The sequence below is a fragment of the Sphaeramia orbicularis genome, chromosome 7, assembly GCF_902148855.1.
Source record: "Sphaeramia orbicularis chromosome 7, fSphaOr1.1, whole genome shotgun sequence".
Classification (NCBI taxonomy): Eukaryota; Metazoa; Chordata; class Actinopteri; order Kurtiformes; family Apogonidae; genus Sphaeramia; species Sphaeramia orbicularis.
This window is the reverse complement of record NC_043963.1, coordinates 48924922-48947792: the sequence shown is the minus strand read 5'-3', so window position 1 is coordinate 48947792 and position 22871 is coordinate 48924922. Positions and strand designations below refer to the sequence as shown.

Sequence of the window (22871 nt, the reverse complement as noted above, 5' to 3'; positions counted from 1 at the left end):
TTAAGACACTTTACTAATTCCTCTATTGCTGCATTTCTACTACGTTGAACCAGTTCGACTCGGCTCGGCTTGTCTCCCGTTGTTGTGCGCCTCATTTCCTTCCCCCTACCTTCGGAAACTTGTATTTGAGGGGGTACGACATCTGTTGCCTGCACCAGAACCAGAACTGGGCCTGGCGTTTACTCTGCTGCTACATTCGCTAAGTAGCGTACTAAATACGTGATATTCCTGTAAATGAATCACATGCTGTGGACAAATGTTTGAGCATATTGGAGGGATTCCACCCTTTTGAAGACATGGAAGCTTTGCAAGTGTTACAAGTGGACCTGGTGTCGTCTTTTTAGTCCATTTCTGCCTCAACGCCATGTTGGGTACATTCTGACCAAAACAATGCAGCGTACGTGTGACGTCAACGCGCATGCGCAACGAAGGCGGAATCAGTATGCAGAATTGTTAAGCAGGCAGGCAAATCATTCCAAGGAATCGAGCTACTGGGAACCGGTTCTTTTGATTCCCATCCCTAGCAACAAAACAAGGGTTGAGTCTTACACAAGACGGGAATGACACATTCCTCTGTATTTTTCCTCAAATGGGATTCAGCTTCATCTCCAACTCCTTTTGGTTTGGAAATGTGTCAGACCCTTCAGAGCTTTGTGCCACCAGGAGCACATCCCTGCTTACTCATGTAGACAACATGTGTACATGAGTGAAAAGCATCAGTCCTGCCCCGAAGTCCCCATGCTGATGGACGTTGTTTGGATCAGTGCAATAGTTGCTGGGATTAGCACCAAGGCCACGGCTTTCATGTACAATGAAGTTGTCGTGTTGAGTGCCAGCTTGCGTCACAACAGGGGGTCTAGAGACGCCGCAGGGAAGAAGGTTGCCAGCTGTGTGAGGCTGGATGTGAGCCGCTGCCAGGTGTCTTAGATTTTTTGGGTGGAAAAATGTTCATTCACCTCATCGCCCATTGGGCACAGATGAAGTGACCAATGAGAAGGAAGGAAGACATTACTGCTGTCCGTCTTCCATGAACAGTCTTTGTTAAAGCCAAAGTAGGTCATATCCATAGGAGGCTTGTGTCACATTCAGGTATACACACATAAAAGAAATATGCTAAGCAAGAGATCGGCAAGGCTTTGATAAGTCTCTGAACATCTGCTAATTACAAATTCAGTGCCATGGGTTACCAGCAAAATGAGCCAAAATCCAGCCTGGTTTCACATTCCTCTGTTGCTTGGCAATAGAGCTGTGGGTTGTGTGTAATCCCTCACCTAGACGTGCTGCTCACAGAAGGCATGAAGACACCTCGCAGGGTCTTCTTTCTCTTTTCGAACCCTCGGGGGACAAGCAGACAGGCAATTGCACCAGGCCCACCGACAGTCACAGAGGATCTTTTAATTTCTTCCCCCGGATGCGGTCGCACTGCGGGTAGCTGCTCCGCCGCTGCTGTCGGCTCGGGGGTGAGATCTTGAGCTCATTTCACGTGTGGCTGGGTGCGAATTAGCATTTGCTCTGCCTCCACCCCTCGCCACACTACAGCCCTGCCCGCCCTCTACTCCCGCTGTTGACATGCAGAGCTTCCAGACGCCCAGCTCTAGCTCTGAGGCATGCTAATGCTCACCGAGCTGCTATGTGGTTTGACAAGAGGGCCTAAGGCTTATATAAATGACTGAATATTGATTTCTTTTAACATCATATTGCAACATTATTGATCTGTTGCAAGTTTTTACCACACCACTGAGTATGACTGCTCAGTTTACCACTAATGGGAAGACCAAGAAAGCTTCACAGAAGAAGCTCCATCAAATCTCTCTGCTTGTGACAAAGAACTTGCAGCTAACTGTGATGTTAGCCAGCTTTCTCTGAAGTCTCCAAGCGAGCAGCCACAGAGTAGAGGGAGGAGATTTTTCTGACTCCTTTGCTCTGTCTCAGCAAAGAGATGAAGTGATATCTGAGCAAAAAAAAAAAGAAGAAAAAAAAAAAGAAAAAACTGCAAAAGCTTGTGTAAGGAGGGCATTTGGAGCAATGAGTGAAATTCTGGTGCCTGGGGAAAATGGCCACGATGCTGGCACTGACCTGCCTCTCCCATATGGTGTCATCACCTGTAGGTTTGCGGCAAATTGGCATCGAATGCCAGCATATGGCATCGGCAAGCCCTCCGCCTGCGTGTTAGTCAGGGTTCTGTTGCCTTCCCTTTCTCTCCTCTGTGTCCTGTGTTGTTTCCAAGTTTCTCATTCCATTCCCACTGTTTGCCTTGCAACATACCCTCTGTATGCTTTGTTAACCTGTTTATTCAGTCTGATTTAAACCCCTTTTCTTTAAACTTTATGTCCCTCTTGTTTTCTTGTTTCCCTTGTGTTTTTCTCTGGTCTCCTGTATTCAGTTTCCTCCTACTCCTCACTGAGCGCAACTGACTCCACAAACAATCATAATAACCACCTTTCAGCACTAACTACACAGCAGAGACAAGGCAAGATGACAATGATTTTTTTTCCCTTTCCACTTGGTGACATTACTGTCCATTGCTCCACTGAGAAGAAACAAAGCAAAAAAAAGGCAAATGGAGTGTTAAACCTGATTAAAGGAAGCAGCAGCTGAACGCACTGTTCTGTCAGCCCTTCTTTCCTCTGTCAGTTTTTTTTTTCCCACACCTTATCCCGTGTCACGCAGCTCACTGCTCAAGATGTACACACACCCAAACACACATTAAGCACATCCCAGGGTGCTAGCCTCCTAATGCTAAGCCTGGCACCTGACTGACAGGTGTAGCCAACAGGAAAGGAAGTTCAAGCCACCATTCTTGGTGATAGCATCAGCACTGTGTGCACTCAACTCCAAATCTGTCTCAATACAAACAGCTCTAAAGCTTTAAGCTGACACCAAGTGTGTCTCCCAGGTTTTCTGCCGTCTCAGTAGGTATCACATTTCACACATCGGTGAATAATTGCAGATCAAATAGGTGATTATTACAGTGTAATTAAGTCCTACACATAATGTTAGGAGAATCCTAATGAGGCGCACATCTACGGTATGTTTTTTTTTTTTTTAAATCTCCTGTTCATTTCACCCACACACTAACACACATTTATACTCGTGGGACGTAAGGAAATAAAGGAAAAACGACAGTATTGTTACGCCTGCTTGCCTCGGCTGAAGTGCTCACTTACGTAGCATCTCTTTGCCAGCCCACTTCTCCCCCTCAGGAGTTTTTGTCCTATTTATCATTCTTTTATCACAGACAGTTTGTCCTTTTGCACTAGAGCTTTTTGCATTGGTAATGATGGTCTCTCTGTAGAGAGCCGCTTCTCTCTTTTGCTCGCATTTGGAGTGATTTCTTTGCTGTTTGTGTGTGCTTGTGTGCGTTAGTTAACAGCAGTGTGTTTGCGGTGGCGTTGACGGATGCACATGCTCTCTGCAAGCAAGCAGCGTGCTGTCTTTGAAGCCCGAGTTAAAGCCGGCTTTTTTGCCCCATTTCTATCAATCATTCATCACCGGAGGCACTGGCTGTTGGTGATTAAAGCAATGCTACTGGGGGGCAGCATTTGAATATGGATATATAATTCATAGGCATTGGCATAGCATTTGGGCAACACACAAACATGTGTATTGTGCACACAAATACGTGCCATACTGTATGTGTATGCACAAACGCACAAATACACTGCACAGCATGCACTGACACCAACTGGAGTATGTTAACCCTGTCAAGGCAGCATTATTCATCTGCAAGCGCTCTACAACTCTGAATGCAGTATGTCATCTGTTGGCATATTTCATATTCATTTTGCATATGGATGCACTTTCATTTTTTTTCCTTTTCAAAAATGGTTCCTGACATCCCATCCATTGTAAAGTACCTAAAAGCATTATATATAGTATTTCTAACATTAAAATAGTTAAAGATGACTTGGTATGTGTTATATATAGTATTTTACTAATTTTGGCCCATCTTATTTTGTCTCCTGTCAAAGGTAGCATGTATCCTTGAAAGGAAAACATGGTGAATTGCAAATAAATTCAAATATTTATAACTAACTTTCTATAAATTGAGTCATGTAATTAATGTTTGTTAGCATATGTCTCTTTCAATAGAGCAATACAGTCTAATTAGAATGTAAGTCACTGAAAATACTGAAATACATTACGTCACATGATTTCTGTTACCTCAAATTTTTACCAACAATGGTGGTGAAAACAGTAAGTCCCATGATGCCATGGTACTTCATAACGTCATCAACTACAGCTTTTGTGACTGTTTTGATTGACAAACTCCTAGTTGCAGAAATTACGTGCAGAGCCTGTAATCGGCTGTTGATTTCATAAAATGCAGCCTGCATTCATGTGTATGTGTTCTTTTTTATTGTTTTGTCATAATGACATTTTTAGTATAAGGGAGAAGGCTTTGATGATTTAAAAAGAGCTATAATTATTCAGTAAATGTTGAGGTAAAAAATTGTCAACAGTAGGTTGTAATAATCATTAAGTGGTTTGTTATGGTTTATTGGTTAATGATGTTGTATTTCCTTTGGTGTGTGTTTTTACACAGAGGTTGTAGTTAGTTGAAGTAAAATCAGACATTTCCATCTTTACTCAGTCATTCATCCATTCCTTGCTTCCTCCCCTTCCCTCCACCAGAAACCATCTCCGAGCCGGCAGACCGACCCACCCCCAATCCCTTTGCCACCACCGCCGCCGCCTCCATCACCACCATCGCCCTCTTGCCCCCTGATATGGTGCTGGCCATCCCGTCTCCGAGGACGATAGAGAGCACTGAGCAGCCCCCAGCCACCACTCCCTCTCCCACCCACACCCACAACAGACAAAACCACCGCCACACCACCCACACCCAGCTTCAGCCCACCACTACTGCTGCTGCCACCATCACCTCATCTCACAGCAGCAGCCCCCCGCCCTCCGCCGCAGCAACCTCCTTCGACGGCTCAGGCAGTGGGGAGCCGAGCGGGGACGACCTAACCGAGGAAGAGGAGGAGCAGGAGGAAGAAGCAGGTAGCGGTGTCCCGACGGAGGCCAGTGGGGGAGAGGAGCCCATTGGTAAATCCCTGCTCTTTCACTTCATTACCCATAATGCTCTAAAGCAGCATAAGGGAGTTTTTTTCTTTTTTATGAAGGGGTAGTAGTTTGTCTTTATGTGACCTCATAACACATCCATGGCATCATCTGTTAATTGCAAGTGACATTAAACTCAACTCAGGTTTATGTGTGCAAACGATGTTCAGGGTTTAAGTGTCACAACTGAGGAAGGCAAGGGAAAAATCTAAATTGTAAACAGCAGCTGTTAGTGTCATTTCCACTCCCACAAGATGTATATCTCAATTTCAGACAGAAAGAACTGTATTTGCATGGTTCAGTGTTGCTACATCACCCATGGTTTTTTATCCCATTCCACCAGCGCGCTCGCTCACTCTCAACAGCAGGCAAAACAAACCCAGGCTCTGTAAAATACACTCTCGACAGGCCAGATGAAACTGTTGGCCCGCATCTAGGGATCTCTGGAGCAGGATTTGACAGGCTGACATGACAAAAACGGGGTTGAAAGATTTGAGGTGTGGGTGTGTGTGTTGAGGGTGCATACCTTCTCATGTGACTAGTCTCAAATCTTTCTTGTCATGCCCTCCTGACTGTAACAGCCAACAGGACAACAAAGGATGACTGAGACTTTTCAATCAGATGCTTTTTCTTTATTTTTCTACAACTTTTTTCTGTCTGTCCATCCACCTCGACTGACAATTTGCTGTAACAGGATGGGATTGATGGGACAGCGTGGCCCCAGTGTTTTCTTCCTCAGCTCTTCCTCCTCCTCCTCTCTTTCCATCTTGCTCCTTCTCCCCCCTCAAGTCTCAGATTTATTCTCTTGTCAGAGGCTGACCAGAGGGCTCGGTGATGTGAGGCGCATGTACCCAGCCTATCAAGGAGACCTGACATCTTGTCGCTATGTGTGTGTGTGTGTGTGTGTGTACGCGCGCACATATGTGTATGTGAATGTATGTGAACCCAAGCATTTCAATGTTTTTTACAGTGTAAATGTGTGCTATAAAGTCCTTGCAGGCATATCACAGTGCAACTGGAATAGAAGATTTTACAGTGCAAGTTTTGGATATTAAAATCTGCACACCATTTTTTCATAATACTGTATGTGAGTGAACCAAGAGGAAACATCCAGGACTAAGAAGAATAGCCAGTATTTTAACCCATAAAGACCCAGTTCTACTTTTGTGGCAGCTCCCAAATTAATATTTCACTCTACCTTTCTTAAGTGATTTATCACCATTTATTATAATATTATCCACTGTATTTTGTGTTTTTCAGTTAAAATCAGGTATTTTCCTATATGGTTTCCACGTTCTCTACGGAGCCTCTGAATGGGTCATATCTGATGACCATGGAAAGATAAGAAACTGTATTTTTACACCAATTATTTACATAGATTGGATTAGTGGATAAACAGGTATTAAACATTTTAGATCAGCAGATGATTTTGGTTGCCTGTGTCTGTTGGGTCTTTGAGGGTTAAAGTGAAATACCACCAATGGCCTCATATCAGTATTGTGTTTTAGTAGTCATTTACTTTATGTGAATGCTCTAGTAAGAGTAGTGGTCTACATTTTGTAAATTACTGCCCTGTTATTAGGATTTTGGGGTTAATTGAAGGCATGGATATTTGCCATGAAACTTGTTACTTACCGCTCACTTAGCTGCCCATTTATACATTCAGAGCTTCTGTTTTTTGCATAGTGACAGATGTTTCCTCATAGACTCTACCATGATTATAGAGGTACATTATGAAAACCATCAAATGGTTTTGTAATGCAAATTCTTTCAGTTCACCAGTACTTATGAAGGACTGTTTATTATTATTATTATTATTATTATTATTATTATTATTATTATTATTATTATTATTGGTGGTGGTGGTGGTATTATTATTAGCATTATTTAGTTTCGTCGAATTATTGATATTACTGTTATGTAGTAATGCTATATATTGTTATTACTGAGTTGACATTAAGCACATAATGGAAATTACTTGGCAGGATTTAATATAATATTTCTTGTAGTTAACAGTGGTTTGTTTTTAGTAGAAGTTAGTTAGCTAATGGTAACGTTAAGTAGGCAGCACAGCAATTGGTCACTCGCTTGCTAATCTGGTTTGCTTATACATTATGCAAAATTGATAGTACTGTTATTACTTTTGTGTATTATTGTTATATACTGCTACTACCACAGCTTAATATTACAAACTGAAATTTCTTGGTGGCATTTAATATAACAGTTTAGCAGTGTGGTTTGTTTTCAGTAAGTTAGCATTGCTAATGCTAGCAATAATTGTGTCAGAGTGTCAACATTGTACAAATTAACCTGATAAATTAGTTTACATAGCTACAGTATACATTATGCAAAGATGTATGTATTACTGCTGTATAAAGGTATTATACTGGTATACTATATACAACTATAGTGTTTTGATACTTGGTATGCAGCTGAAATTATCTGGCTCCATTTAGCATAGCCTTTATTAGATAGTGGATATTAAAATTGCACTGAAACATGTGTGTCTTGTCTTTGGTGTGTATGGGTGTCTCATCTTCCTCTCTAGTGACTGAGTTTGTCTGATTCTGAGTGCACATATCAATGTCTGAGTACATTAATGTGAGCAGGTCAGAGGTGTGTGTCTGTATGGGTATTTGTATCCATGTTGTTGAAATGTGTACATGCATGTTAGTGTGTCTGTGTGTGTATTTTTTTGACGGCTTTCATTGCTCCCACTGGAGTCATGTGGCATCCCCATGCTGTAGCATACGAGCCTCTTTCCCCCAACAACGCTCTTCCTCTTCTACCCGGCATCTGTAAATCTGCAGATGTCCTATAAACCCCACAGCCTCTCCCCTCTTCTCTCTCACTCCTCCTGCCTTCTTTGACCGCGAGTCCTTGAACACGACGTCCCTCGCCTCTGACGTCTTTACGACTTGTTTAGCCGCTAGCTGTTTGCCTCTGCGATTATTTCTAATCTCTGTGTGGCCATAAACCGCACCGCTATGACCACCAGCACCGTCATTAGAGAGGACGGCGCTCCACTGCTGTTACACACTCTCATTTTTCAGAGGGAGAAAGCCCAGCCACTTTTATGTCTTTTATGTCTCAAGATAGCCAGATATACAGTGAGCGTAATGCAAACACCACTGTGTGTTTTCTTTCCCTCCTGGGAGGCCTTTTAGGTAACTGTCAGCCAATCAGCAGTAAGTTGTTATCACATCCCCATATCATTGAAAGTGTCTGTATGTGACATGACTGGTAACAGTGGCCATTATGTGTTCTCTGTCTGATACAATGAGATCCAGGTGTAAAATCAATTCCAGTGAAAATCCCATTTAATTACTCCTGATAGATGCCTCTGTTGGCATTCAAACACCAGTCTGCCTGACAACACATCTGCCGAAGAAAGAGAAACACAGGAAAAAAATAAAAGGAAGTTGTAGGTTTTGACCTTGGAAACAACAACCATCCTCAGAGTCAAACCAAACAGTCTCCTCTGTACCTCTGAGATAAGCTGACTTGAATGTATGAATTCTGTGAAGCGTCATGAATTATTATGAACCTCTGTGTATCACCCTCAGGTCCCACGGTGGCAAGCACCACCATACCCACTGCTGAGGATAGGTCATCCTGCGACAACACCGAGTTCGGCTGTTGCCCTGATGGAAAGACACCATCCAGCACTCCAGAGGGCGCCAACTGCCCCTGTAAGTCAAAGAGCACTCATTATACAATTAACCCTGTTTCATTATCAAAGACCAAATGTAGCGGCTGGAGGTTTTCTGCATGTTTGTTATATGTGGAGTAAGAGAAGGCCAAGGTTCATATTTCACCTCCAAGCAAGAAATGAGGCTGTGACACAAATATACTCTTAAGTTTGCTGAATATTTTCCAAACGGGTCATTGATTCCAGAATATGTCACCTTGACCTTTGAAAAAATATGAATACTTCTACAAAGATCATTGGACCTACTCTGCTCAAAATATTTGTTCTGAAGTTTTACGGTTGGTCTGAATTTCATCATTAATATGTGTATTCTGAGCCTCATAAATTGCTTATTTTTTTTCTCTTGACTGGGGTGAAACTTGACCTGTTCATCCGATAAACCTTGAGGATAATTTGCAATGAGTGTTCATGGAAATGGTTGTTGCTGAAATGAAATTTATAAACATAAATCATTTGTTACCCAAGCAATGAAACTTTCATTTTCATAAATTAATACAATCTCCACTAGTTTTCACTTTCATGCAGCCAACTTTTTATTCTGTACAGTATTAATGTACTTTTATCTTATCTATTTGGTCCTGCATAAAATATTACCTGCCACACATCATGCTAAATATAGCTTCAGAGGTGGAAAAACTCACATTTTTCATTTGCAACAAAGTAAAAACCCATGGAGATATAATTTTTTTTTAAATGAAAGATTATTAGTTTGTGTAGTGAATGATTTATTTGATTTCACCAACTACTATTTCCATGAGTGGAAACTGTCCTCAGGGGGGTTCTTGGATGTTCAGGTTTGTAAGATGGATAAGGTGGTGAGTCTTACAATACACATTACACAATAATGTTGACTCAGAGGGGCAAGTATTTGAAACAGTACTTTCCAAGAATCTCTAAGGTCCTTCAAATTAAAGTTGTTTAGAGTAAATCCATCACATGAACTAGGAGGCTGAGGTAAGATAATGTACAATGACAAAAATGTTAATTTTTAATGTTGACTCCATTATTTTGAGATTTAATTAGATACTAAGAAATTTGAATGTATCACACAATAAATGTGATGCAAATTAGTGGCATGAGGTATAATTGACATAATAGTAATTAAACAAATGTTCCAATCTGAAGTATGTAGACGATCATCAGTTCCTCTAGTCAATAATTCAAACTAAACAAAAATGATCCAAAAATCAGTTGAATGTCATGAAGTTAATAACACCATTACTAAAACAGGCTGTTGAAACTGATCCATGAACATCACGGATCATAGATAACCAGGTAATATACGTACATTCGCAAAGAGTGTTGAACAGCACCTCATTACAAAAACAGTGGAATATTGAGGCAAATACGCAACAATAGTCTGCACGGAGTTAATCATCCAAGGCAGATATTTAGGACTGTAAATACACGACTGTTTTAGTCTATGTTGCACTGCCCTGAAATTGGACTGCAAACCAATGCTCCCAAATGTATTAGTTCCTTTCTTCTAACCCCTTCTTACTCTATTTATTTATATCCTAATTTGTTTATATACAGAGAGTTGTTGTCTTCATGTTGAGTTCAGGAACATTGCTATTGTGCCATCTGCCTTAAATAACTGCATGAACAGGTGGCACTTTTTCATGAATCACCTCCCTCGTATGTAAATGATGGTATTGGCAGGTGGCAGGAAATTTAAAAAAAAAACACACACAGTGAAACATTAAATCTCTCCTTAGTAATCCATGTTTATGAATATGACCACCCTAGACAGTGAGACTGTGATATTATTCTCACCCTGCCTCATCCCCAGTGAGTTTAATTTTCTCTCCATATTTTAGAATGAGGTTTGAGTCAGAATCACATTTTAGAGCCTCCTATGACTTAGTTTATAAGTAGACGTCAGTGTCCTTTATTTTCCTGTCTACTTTACTACCGTTCTTCTTTTCTTTTAACCTCACACCTCTGACTGTATTTCCTTCCCCTCCCTCTCACACATATACGTATTCATTTCTTTATCAGTCAGTGCCACTGTTCGGTATCACGCCCCGAGAGCTGTATCTCCACTCTTTTCTCTCACTCAACCCAGTCAATCTCAATCCAGTCTTGCATCAGTTTATTTCTCTCAGGAGTGGGGAGCAAGCAGAGAGAGCGAGGCGAGAAACTTCCACAGGCCTGACGACGGCTGCTGTTGTACCAATCAGTGCCTTCTGCTAGGCCGGGTTCACAAAGATAAAGGACTACTTTGTCCCCTTTGCTCCTTTCTATTGGCCTCCATCCTTCAGCTCTGTTTGTCCCAGCAGTGTTATTCTGACTGGTTGTGAAAGGGGAGATCCCCTCTGGCTGTGCTGGGAGCTTCAAGTCATGACTCAAAAGAGCGAAGGACATGAAATAGCGTGTGCAGTTCCATTTCAGTCATAGTAAAGGTGCCAATAAACCAGCAGAGTTCCAGAGTTCACTTCTACAACTCACAAAAGAGCTGATCATATAATACCACCTTTGACCTTTCTAACCCCACTGCAATTTTAATCATTTTTCTTAATTTCCACCAGGTCAGGTGTGGCTTATGCTTGGGTTAGGATTCCATTTGTCCAGGGGTGGGCAACCTGTGGCTCTGGGGCCACATTTGACTCTTTGGCCCATTTCAAATGTTTGCATAGGGCTTTGTCAAAAAACATATGGAAATGAATAACTGTTATTTTTTCACATTTTGCTATTATTGTCATAAATATGAAGTCTTCTGATGGTATGCAGCTCTAAAAATGTAGACTCCAATCCAAATGAACCAAAAATGGATATAGTAGTAGAGGTAAAAGTACTACTACTTTTGTTTTATGACACTTAAGGTATTTTTCTGTATACTCCATTGCAAAGAAAGCCTTCACATACCAATCAATTTTTGCTGCACAACACAATGATGACAAATGTCAACATTTTCTTTTGTGTAGTTCTGCAATTTCTTTGTAGTTCTGTAAAGGCACAGAAACTTTGATATATCTCAATGTATTCCATATAAACTAATCCAAAAGAGCTTCTTCAACAGTCACCACTTTGAGGTAAAATATATAAGGATATGTTTTGGCTCCAGACAGTTTTTTTTTTTTTTTTTTTTTTTTTTTTTCTCTCCTAAAAGGGTTCTTCAGATAGCAAAGGTTGCTGACCCATGCATTTGACCCATGTTTGAATCATAAAAAGTGCACATGGTCACTGTGACATCACCTATTTTGAAGCCTCACTTGCCATTTTAATCATTACCATCTTGCCCAAAGTGTTAAACACCATAGTAGTTTCAGCTGCTTGATGAATATTAACACATTGGGTTGTGTATGATAGCAGCAATGTCAACCTTAAAGCACAGTATTTAGAGGTACTGCTTCTGAGAGACAGCATTAAACAATTTGTATTAAGGCTAATATTAGCTAATGTATCAAAATTAGGATTGCCGATCTGGAGCCTCAAGTCATTTTGACATATTTGGACAAGACTTTGGAGTTTCTGAGCAACGGGTAAAACTCAGTGCATTAACACCAATGCATACTGCAAACTTACAGAAAAAACAGTGCTGCTTACTAGAACATGTTATCTTAAATGTCTCCAGGTTATTAAAGCTACCCTACTTGCTAATTGATAATAACAGTATGTGAAAGTAGTACATAACAATGATTTAAATCAGGGGTATCAAACTAATTTTAATTCAGTTTCCACATTCAGCCTAATATGATCTCCAGTGGGCCGGACCAGTAAAATATTAACACGATAATCTATGTATAATGTTTAATAGTGAAAAAAGGAAAATTACATCATGAAATTTTTTACGTCTACAAACTATCCTTTAAAAACTGTGAACCCTTAACAACTATGAACAACCTGAAATTTCTTAAGAAACAGCTTATCATTGAAGTGTGCATTACAGCTTATAGATCATAGTGGATCTTCAAAGGCACAAAATATTTAGTAACAGGCAGAAAACTGTTGAAATTCCACTTACCTTTTTTCAAGACATTTCAGGTTGTTCATATTTGTTCAGATCATTCACATTTTTTGTGAAAGGATAGTTTTTAGATGTATGCATTTTCATTATCTAATTTTACTGTTATACACTTAAACAAAGAGAAAATTTTGGAATTATTATTATTTATAGGTTATTATGATAATATTTTACTGGTCTGACCCACTTGAGATCGAATTGGTCCATATGTGGTCCCTGAACTAAAATGATTTTGACCCCTTGAGTAATATCTTCAGTGTAATGTTTGCATTTTAAAAATATTCATACCACAGGCCAGATTTGACCCTAGCAGGCCGATTTTTGCTTATAGGCTGTATGTTTGACTCTTCCCTAATTAGCAGGCAAGCTGACAAATCTATAAGAATGAATGCTAACATTAGTTAATGTAGCTAATGTTAGCATTCATCTAAAATAATAATAATAATGGATTAGATTTACATAGCTTTTTTCTATTAATGCATACTCAAAGTGGGTACATTGGATCCATTATTCATTCACTCACACATTCACACTCTGGTGGTGGTAAGCTACGTTTGTCGCCACAGCCGCCCTGGGGCAGGCTGACAGAAGTATGGCTGCCCCAACGACCACCACCAAACATTCACACACATTCATACACCAGTGTGAGTAGCAACACTGGAGGCAAGGTGGGTGTCGTGTCTTGCCCAAGGACACAACAGCACATGATTAGAACAGCGCAGGATTTGAACCACCAACTCTCTGGTTATTTGACGATCTTCTCTTAAAGCGCTGTGCCCTTTAAGCACCTGTAACAGGTTTTAGCTATAAGACAACAGTCGTAACAAATCTGCTAAAGCCTGTAAATATTTATCTCATCCAACAATGCCAGCATAGCACCGATCAATAGCTCGTTCAGCTGAAACGTTACCAATAAAAGAAGCCGGCACAATAGGCTGATCAATAAGTTGGATGTTTTTTCTCCTAAGGAGAAGCTTAGCTGATCCACCACTCATTAGAAGTGAAACGACATGTCCCTCTTCCTTGAATATCCACCGGCCACCATCTCATTGTGGCACCCACTTTATTGATGGGGGCTGTCTCATGCGGAAGGGACTAATTGTTCACAGTCCCAGTGTTCTGTTTTATTGAGATGTGAATGGGGTGAAGTGGCTCAAGGTTGACGTTGACTCGACCCTTTTAGACATACAAGCAGATCTCTAAAATCATGCTGTGGTATGTTGTAAGAGAATGTTAGACCTTGGTGAAAATAGATTTAAAGGTGAGCTTGCCCACATTACAAAACGGTGACCTTTTAGATTTATTCAACCATGTGGGTAGTTTTGTTATGAAATATCTTTTTTTCCTGGCTGTACCCAGGGTTATGATATATTACAGTAATACAGCGGTATTACAGTAATAGAAGAAAAGTACAGAACAAAAGATGTCTTTAATTATCATGGGGTCATGGCAGTCAGAAATAATGTTAACACATGAAAGTTTTATTTGCATTGTGTTCCATTTTAATGAAATGAAATGGGACATTACAGTGAATTAAATTGTGGATTTCTCTGAAGTTGAATATTGTTAAAAACTTTTCCAATGATACAAATAATTTAAGACAACTAAGTTTATAACATGGCATTCTTTAAATTAATTCCTCAGAATCGAAATACAACCATAACTATATGTTCATATGCTTGTAATACCTAAAACTGCAAATTAAAATAAACAGACTAAAGATTAAAGTTGGAGACATATAATAACTCTATAAAACCTCAACGGGCAACAAGATCAAAGTAATTATGTTTTGTTGTGTTGAAAGCGTTAAAGAGATTCCATATTAAAAATTCTAAACCAACACAGTGTAATCTCCACTGTGGACTGTTTTAATTGGAAGAACTGGAGAAACAGGTCATATATGAGATAAATCTTTTATCAAATTATGGTAAACAGATACTTTAAAGCATATATCACAGAAGTTAATCTGTTTTGGTTTTCAGAAAATCTCGATAAAATGTTTACAAGACTATGTAATTTATATTTTGGGTGTACTGACCCTTTAAGAAAAAAGTGTACTACACCACTTTCTGCTGTTTTAAAAGTCTCTGCAGGCCAGCCATATGTTACACTGTCAGACCATTCATATGACATCAAAGATAATGTGCTGCAAATGCTCATGTGGTGGTTTAATAGCCCGCTGAGCTACTGTAAACTCTTCCATGTGCAGGTGGAAGTCTGACAAATCCATTACCTTTTACAGCTGGATAGAATCTCATAGTCAAATAGCCCCCATCCCACCTTTTATCACTGTCTGTCTTTCTCTTCTTTACGTCCGTCACAGCAGTGGGCTGGAAAATCACCCTTTCTGATGTTTTCCTTTTTTGCAGATTAAAAGTCTGATCTGGCTCACTATCCCCTCTTCGTTCCTTCTTGCTAGCTCATATTATTATCCAAACCTTGCCCATTTACCACTATTTTATGGCGCCTGTCACATTTGAGTCTGTGTGTGTGTGTGTGTGTGTGTGTGTGTGTGTGTGTGTGTGTGTGTGTGTGTGTGGAGGGAATGGGGGGGCGGGGGCTGGTGTCTGCTGTCCTTTTCATGCAATTTTAACCAGGCTGTGTCAGTCACCGGTCTGGCGACATTAAGGAGACAATTACGGCTATCTTTCACGATAATCATACAAGTGCTCTTCCCGTTCTCCCTTGTGTTGCGCAGGCAGGGGCAGCCATGATTGATTTGGGCAATTTGTTTGGCTGATTACGAGCGGCATGGAAGCCGGATCATGAGCTCCTCCACACACACTTCATAGACACACACACCTTCAGCCTCTGTTCACTGGCAGCAGTAGAAGAGATGTACTATTGATGCCAACTTAGCACTTTTGTTGCATGATCTAACAACTTTTCAGACTACCTTAGTCACATTGTATTTCAGAAAGCACCTAGCAACAAATTTAGCTACTTTTAAAATTAGTTTGGAAACTTTTAGCAACTTATGAAAAGTGATTCAAACACAAAAACACGCACATTTTTCCTCTAAATCACAAAATGATTGTCTCTGTCACAGTCAGAAAAACACACCGTCTGTCTGCTTAGATGTAAAACATTAGATTAGATTACAAGGTTCAAGGTTACTTTATCGAGTCGAGGTGATTGCTTTGGTATTACAACAAGACATACATTGAACATGCAAGACAGGTACTTGATCAAGTTTACAGACAGGACAAAAAGACAGGACAAAAAGTGCTCAGTGTTCCACCATTCATCAGTATAGCAGCATGGATAAGTAAAAGAGTAAAATAAATAAATAAGATCAAATAAATAAAAACAAGATGCATAGCAGATTATGTTAGATTAGATTAGATTAGATTAGATTAGATTAGATTAGATTAGATTAGATTAGATTAGGTTAGATTAGATTAGATAGAAGTTTAGTGATCCCTTGGGCAGAGCCCTCAGGAAATTAAGTCAGTGTTTTCAATTTATCCACGTTGTTGTTATATTTGGTGATTTTTCAGACTCCTCTAAAGACTCTTTATCAAAAACAAATCTATCATCTTTTTCTAGTGTTATTGGAGACTTTTTGAAACTCTGACGTGAAAGCATGTATTGTTCTTTGTCTAAAACATATCACTGCTCTGAATATGAATCACTCCCATTGCCACTGACAGTTTTCTCTATTGTCTCTTTTTGGTCCAGTTTGATTGTTAATGTAGACTGAAAATTCAGAAACGTTGCGGTGACTTGTAGACTCCTAAGTGGACCATATGGTTAAAAACCAAACCAAACTGAAAAAAATTAAGCTAAGAACTAAACAAACAAATAAATAAACAACTATATTAAATAACTCCTCCAGAGTGTCTCTTTTTGGTCACTTTAGCTAGTCCCTAAACCCAGACAAATTAGGAGGGTTGGAAATGGAACATTAAAAAAAGTACAAGAAATGTAAAGGGGTATAGTTCATTTGTAGTTCTAAACATATTTAGAGTGTTTTTATTCTCACTATTCTCTTACATCGTTCATTACAATTACATGCACATTTACAATAATGCAAATTAGGTGATGATGTCATTTAGCAACTTCTATTGACTTTTAGGACAGACAATAGATACCTTCCTTATTGAGGAATTGGAAACAGTAGCCAGTTTTACACAGAAATCCTGAAAAAAAGATGAAATGGTGATCCCACCTTTTTTCCACCATTGACCGATTTCCACAGCCAAGCCAAAGGAGTTACAGAGGTGAGACAGGCTGGACTTTTACACAGCGGACCTGCATTCAGGAATCAAAGGGGCGATGACGCAGCACAGCGTATAGCTTGACGTATAACTTGCGTATCAGAAATACTCCAAGCATAGCAGTGTTGCTAACCTCTCCAGAGTCTTTCACTTTCACAAATGTTAGCATGGATAGAGTCCTCTGCCTGAAATGACAACAGCTCACGGATCTTGGTGTCTCCCCAGTTCCACATCTTTCTGGTCACGTAGATATGTTTGTGTACTGTACATGGCCCGTGCTCATTTCTAAATCCCCCCGGTGCAGGGATCACTCACGCAGTACGTCATCAAAACGTCACACCTTGGTTGCGGAACAAGAGGTATTCCTTTTACATAGTGTTCCGGAATCATGTTTCCACCTGTATCACAGCTCTCTTACTACCTCCAGAGGTGTTACAGAGCCGTGACAGAGGTGGGACCAAATGATCCCAGCATTTCGTTTACACTGACGTCATTCCGGAGTAAAAGTGAAATATTCCCGGAACAGAAGTGCTGTGTAGAAGGGGCTAGTGAGTAGAGAGAGCTGATTGATGTTAGACAACACAATCCTCAAGGTCACACAGGGAGGCTTGGTGTTTGCTGAAGAAGGCGCCTGTGGGCTCTTTCCTCTTTCCTTGTGAGTGTTGTTTTTCTTTCATGTATTTGTGTGTCTGTCTAACTTGTTGTCTTTTTGTCCAGCCCACCATGCCTCGGCCAGCTTTTGGGACGAGTCTCGGTCTGGTAAAACCTGGCCCATCTTCCCACCTTTTCTCTCCTACTTCCTTCATCTTTCTCTCTGTCCATCCTTTATGTCAAATCTGTTGTATCTCCATCTCTTCCACCACCACCACCTTCCCTTCTTTTAAACCCCCATGCAATAAGCAAAAAAAACACTAACCTCCCTTTGTCAAACACACACAAACACACAATCCATCACTAACCGAAGACTGGCACCACTCCAAAAAGAGCACTGTGTGAAGGCAGCGGGAAGTAAATGATAGAAGAATGTTTTTTTTAGCTTTGGTGTTTCAGTTTCACAGCGTCTTAACCTTACTCTCTGTCTTTCCAGCCACCATGAAGTTTAGCGGTTCCCTGCACTTGGACCAAGTGGAGGGCCAGGAGATTTTCTACACCCCAGAGATGGATGACCCGAAGTCTGAGCTGTTTGGAGAGACAGCCCGCAGCATAGAGGGCGCTGTAAGTTTAGACTAATAGCTCAATCAGCAACAGTGACATTTTTGAGTTAAAGGTAGCAAAAGAGAGATAATTCTGCTAATTTTAAATCTAAAACGAACTTCTGTGCTTTTGTTAGATGGAAAGCTAACACATTAGTTGATAGCATGTCATGTCTGCTAGTATATGAGCCTCTTTGTGCTCAGTACCTTTAACAAGTCATTTTTAATGCATTTCACACACTTAAAAAAAGATGTCTAACTAAAAGAGGTCAGATATACAGGGTGGGGAAGCAAAATTTACAATGAACATTTAGTTGTTTTTTCTCAGCAGGCACTACGTCAATTGTTTTGAAACCGAACATATATTGATGTCATAATCGTACCCAACACTATTATCCATACCTTTTCAGAAACTTTTGCCCATATGAGTAATCAGGAAAGCAAACGTCAAAGAGTGTGTGATTTGCTGAATGCACTCGTCACACCAAAGGAGATTTCAAAAATAGTTGAGTGTCCATAAAGACTGTTTATAATGTAAAGAAGAGAATGACTATGAGCAAAACTATTACGAGAAAGTCTGGAAGATACTATTAAAGAAGAATGGGAGAAGTTGTCACCTGAATATTTGAGGAACACTTGCACAAGTTTCAGGAAGCGTGTGAAGGCAGTTATTGAGAAAGAAGGAGGACACATAGAATAAAAACATTTTCTATTATGTAAATTTTCTTGTGGCAAATAAATTCTCATGACTTTCAATAAACTAATTGGTCATACACTGTCTTTCAATCCCTGCCTCAAAATATTGTAAATTTTGCTTCCCCATCCTGTAAAGTATTCTGCTGCTTTTTGAGAACTGTAGGCTAACACATTAGGCTATATTGGCTAATGTTTCTTAATGTTACTGAACAGAAACACATGCTGTACATATACATCCTTTTTAATTATTTGGGAACCTTTTGTACTTATTATATACATGCATGTAATTGTGAAGTTGTGCATTCTTCTGTATTCAATATACTGCATTACGTGTCCCTCAGTCCATAAAACAGTTTGTGTCTCAGATGGTTTTCAGATGGTTTTCTCTTAAACAAAGAGACAAACCTTTTGATATTTTTGATAAGTTAGATACATTAGCTTATGCTAAATGCTAATGTTTGCTTACATTAAGACTTTGTACATATAGATTTTGTGCTGTACATATACAGTGTATTTTCCATTTAATTGGTTAGAAAGTATTTTGACCCTTCTCTACTTGTTCTACTGATATACTGTTTGAGCATATTGTATTTTCTAAATGTTTTTAATTCCTTTCAATATGAATTCCATAGCAACAAATTCTTAATAAGCTTGCAGTGAAGAAATACTGTTTTCAAAAACTGAGTGATGAGTGAATACTAGATGTCAGGTGAAGCAGAGAGAAAATAATTAAAAATGTATGACAATAGGCTCTTCTCACACATTTTGTAATTGTAGGAAAAGCACAGATGTTACAAATAACAGTGTCTCTTTTCTATTCAATAGTCCCACACAGCCTTAACAATGTTATCGCAAGTCGGTGTGTATATAAATGCCTGTAGATGTTTATTTGAAAATGCGTAGGCCATACCAGCTTTATGATGTGTTAATGTCAATCTAGAACAATCCATTATCGTATCAAAAGCAATGCAATCAACTGAATTCTGGGAAATAAAGGGAAATGACATATTTCAATCATGAATTGTCATTTCTCTTGTCAACACACACAGTGGAAGCTTTAAATGTAGCTCTTTTTTTTTAGCCAAGAATGTTGTTGTTAAGTGTGGAAAAGCTACTCAAACAACATTTAAAGCATCGTGAGACACCGAAACCTCACTGACAGCCAGACTAATCAAATTCCTTCAGCTCCTCCAGGCAGGTTGGGGTAAGTTTCATTGCAGGTTGTACAGACTATACACCCCTGAAGCTGCTCAGTAATATTCTGCCACAGTGGGCTAGAGTGATTTCTCCAGTCAGACATCTGATAGAAAAATAACAATGATAAAAAAACATATTTGCCAGCCACGGACAGGGGAGGAATATGCATCATATCAGAGGGAAACAACACACCCTGGCTGATATTTGATTTTTAATAAAAAGGGGGAATATTGACATGCTGTTACATAAGATGATGCCTTGTGGGGAACAATGTGATTAAGTCCCATTTTGTAAAATCCTGCAGGTAGATTGAAAAAATTTATAGATTTAAGTTAATGTCAGTTAATGTTTTTCAAACAGAATTTGGCCGGCACACAGCTTTTAATTTCAAGCACTGCATGCAAGTTTTAAGGCTGAGTTATATTACACAAGGCTTTCAGAACTCTTCAAGTTTAATGAGAGAACTGTAAAATTCTCTCTCAGCTCTCTACAGACTTGTGCGAAGATTAATTTGTCGATTGCTCGCCAAACACTTCACAGCACCAACAAGCAGCATCTCATGTGAGATTAATTAAGATATTTTTTTTGTAGATATTCAAAAAAGAAATCTAGTTTTTGGGGATGTGAGTTGGTTTAGTGTGGATAATCATAATGTTAGTGAGGTGCAGAGTAGGTGCAGTAGTGGCAGTTTGTCCTGTGCAGTTAACCCGGGTCAGATTTCTCCACAGTCCTTTTTTCTCTTGTGAGCTTAGACCTTTGAACAAATGTCTCTGTTGTCAAGCCAGGGCCTCGCCTCTGTGATGAAATGGGAGTGAGTGTGTTCGTGGTCGTGTTCACAACACACATGCACCAGCTGTTAAATCAGTGTCACCGGCCCCCCTGGGATCTAATCTAGTACCTCACAGCACTTTGTGCGTGTGCGCTCGTTAGTGCTCTTAGCCTGTGTGTGTCTGAAGCCTGGTGTGCCACTTAACGCCAAGAACCCCCTCCCCCTTCATCTTCTAACACACACTCATGCTGGCACATGGATTTCACATACAGTAGGAAAACATCAAAAGTCAAAATGAAATCTTAGTTTATTTCTTCTTTCTGTACTAACCCATACTGTACAAACATTCACCACAGACAAGACACAGCTGCTGATCTAAAATGTTTAATATCTGTGAATCTACTAATCCTATCAATTCATGTAAATAATTGGTGTAAAATGCAGTTTGTCATCTTTTCATGGTCATCAGATAATACCCATTTGGATGTTCAGAAGCTCCATAATGAACGTGGAAACACTTTCATTTTCTACAACATTGATTCACCAGTAAAACCCATGGAGTTTGATAAATGACAGTGGATGGTGGCACTTGTTTTTATGTTTGGTTAATGATTTATTTTATTTTTTTGGCAAGGTCACTTTTTTCTCATTTTTTCCAATTTGATCTAATAACCTTTGAATTTACTCTGAGCTTTTATGAACGTCTACATGATCAATAAATTAAATATTGGAAAATACTTGATTTTCACTGAAAAATACATAATGCAGTGGATAATATAATAAATGGTGATTAAAATACTTGGGAAAGACAAAAAAGAATTTGGATGTTGTGACAAAAATAGCTGTGGGTCTTTAAGGGTTAACAGATTTTATATACAGTAGATCAGTAACAAGGACTGTTTGCATTAAGTGCCACTTGGGTGTAAATGGGAATTGCGTTAGTTGCTGGAGGTGTGAGTCTTGACTCTATATGGAACATTCTTGCATGATTGTGTGCCTGTGTGGAGTTTGTGTTGGCGTCTGTTTTGAGCTGGAAGCAGGTCATTAGCTGTTTGCTAGCTTCATCTCTAGCCTAACAACTGTCTCTCATTGGTTGTACCATTGATATCAGCCACAGTACTCTGAATTCTATGTACTAAGGGGAATAGATTTAACATGAAAAGTGTTACTCTGAAGTGTTAGAAGTTCTTCATTGCCTCTATAATGCAGTCAAATCAGACACAAATTTCACCTCTCAGTTTGTCAGCACAGCTCAGTGCATTGTATCCTTAAATTCATGTATTGCTGCAAAGGTTACATTTTCAATTTTTTTTAAGATGAGGTCGTTTTTGCCTTTATTTAACAAAGTGAGGAGAGAGGAGAGAAGTGGAATGGCACGCAGTACAAGGTTCAGGAGGCTACGAGTATTTGTGCCCATGTGGTATGAACCCTATTCATCAGCTATTGGATCACCTATATGGGTACTATTTCATCAGTTAATGCAGTACAAGCCTTCAGATAAATCTGAAAGCTCAATTTTATTTAGAAATTGCCTTCAAATATCAGCCTCCAACAGCTGTATCTTTTCACTACCTGTATCTTTGTGATGCACCTTCGTATTTAAATAGTACAAAAACAAAACAGAAATCCTTTTGTGGTGCATCAGAATAAATATGCAATATTCGCTGGCCTCCTGAATCTGGCCTGCCATTTCAGTTAGTGCTTTGAATGAAGTTATTTGAAGAAGTCTGAGGAATTCATAATGGTGATAAGTAAAAAGCCTTCAGTATTACTTGGATTTCCAGTCATAGTAAAAGCGCTTCAGTTGAAACACATATATATGACTGAATAATGTTTTTCAGTGGCTCAGATTTCTCCAAAACTTCTATATAGACCTTATTTTATTAGTTAACTGTGGAGGAACTGTGTAGCTAACTGTGGAAAAATCCAAGAGAAGCCCAGTGTCATACAATGTACAGACATGAGGAACTGCCATGAACTGTCATAATATAGTAATATTAAGAAAACTGCGTAAAAAACACAAACAAACAAAAAGCTTTATTTTTTCATT

The 22871-nt window shown here is 39.5% G+C and overlaps 1 protein-coding gene across 4 annotated transcripts in view; it reads left to right on the top strand.

The window, feature by feature from the left end:
• Nucleotides 1-22871, top strand: part of agrn (agrin) — a 390721-nt gene that overhangs the window by 320119 nt on the left and 47731 nt on the right. For all 4 annotated transcript variants that reach the window (XM_030138396.1, XM_030138397.1, XM_030138399.1 and 1 more), the window contains 3 exons: nucleotides 4636-5052; nucleotides 8634-8759; nucleotides 18054-18181. In XM_030138396.1, the coding sequence (XP_029994256.1) occupies nucleotides 4636-5052; nucleotides 8634-8759; nucleotides 18054-18181 (671 nt within the window). The remainder of the gene's footprint in view (nucleotides 1-4635; nucleotides 5053-8633; nucleotides 8760-18053; nucleotides 18182-22871) is intronic.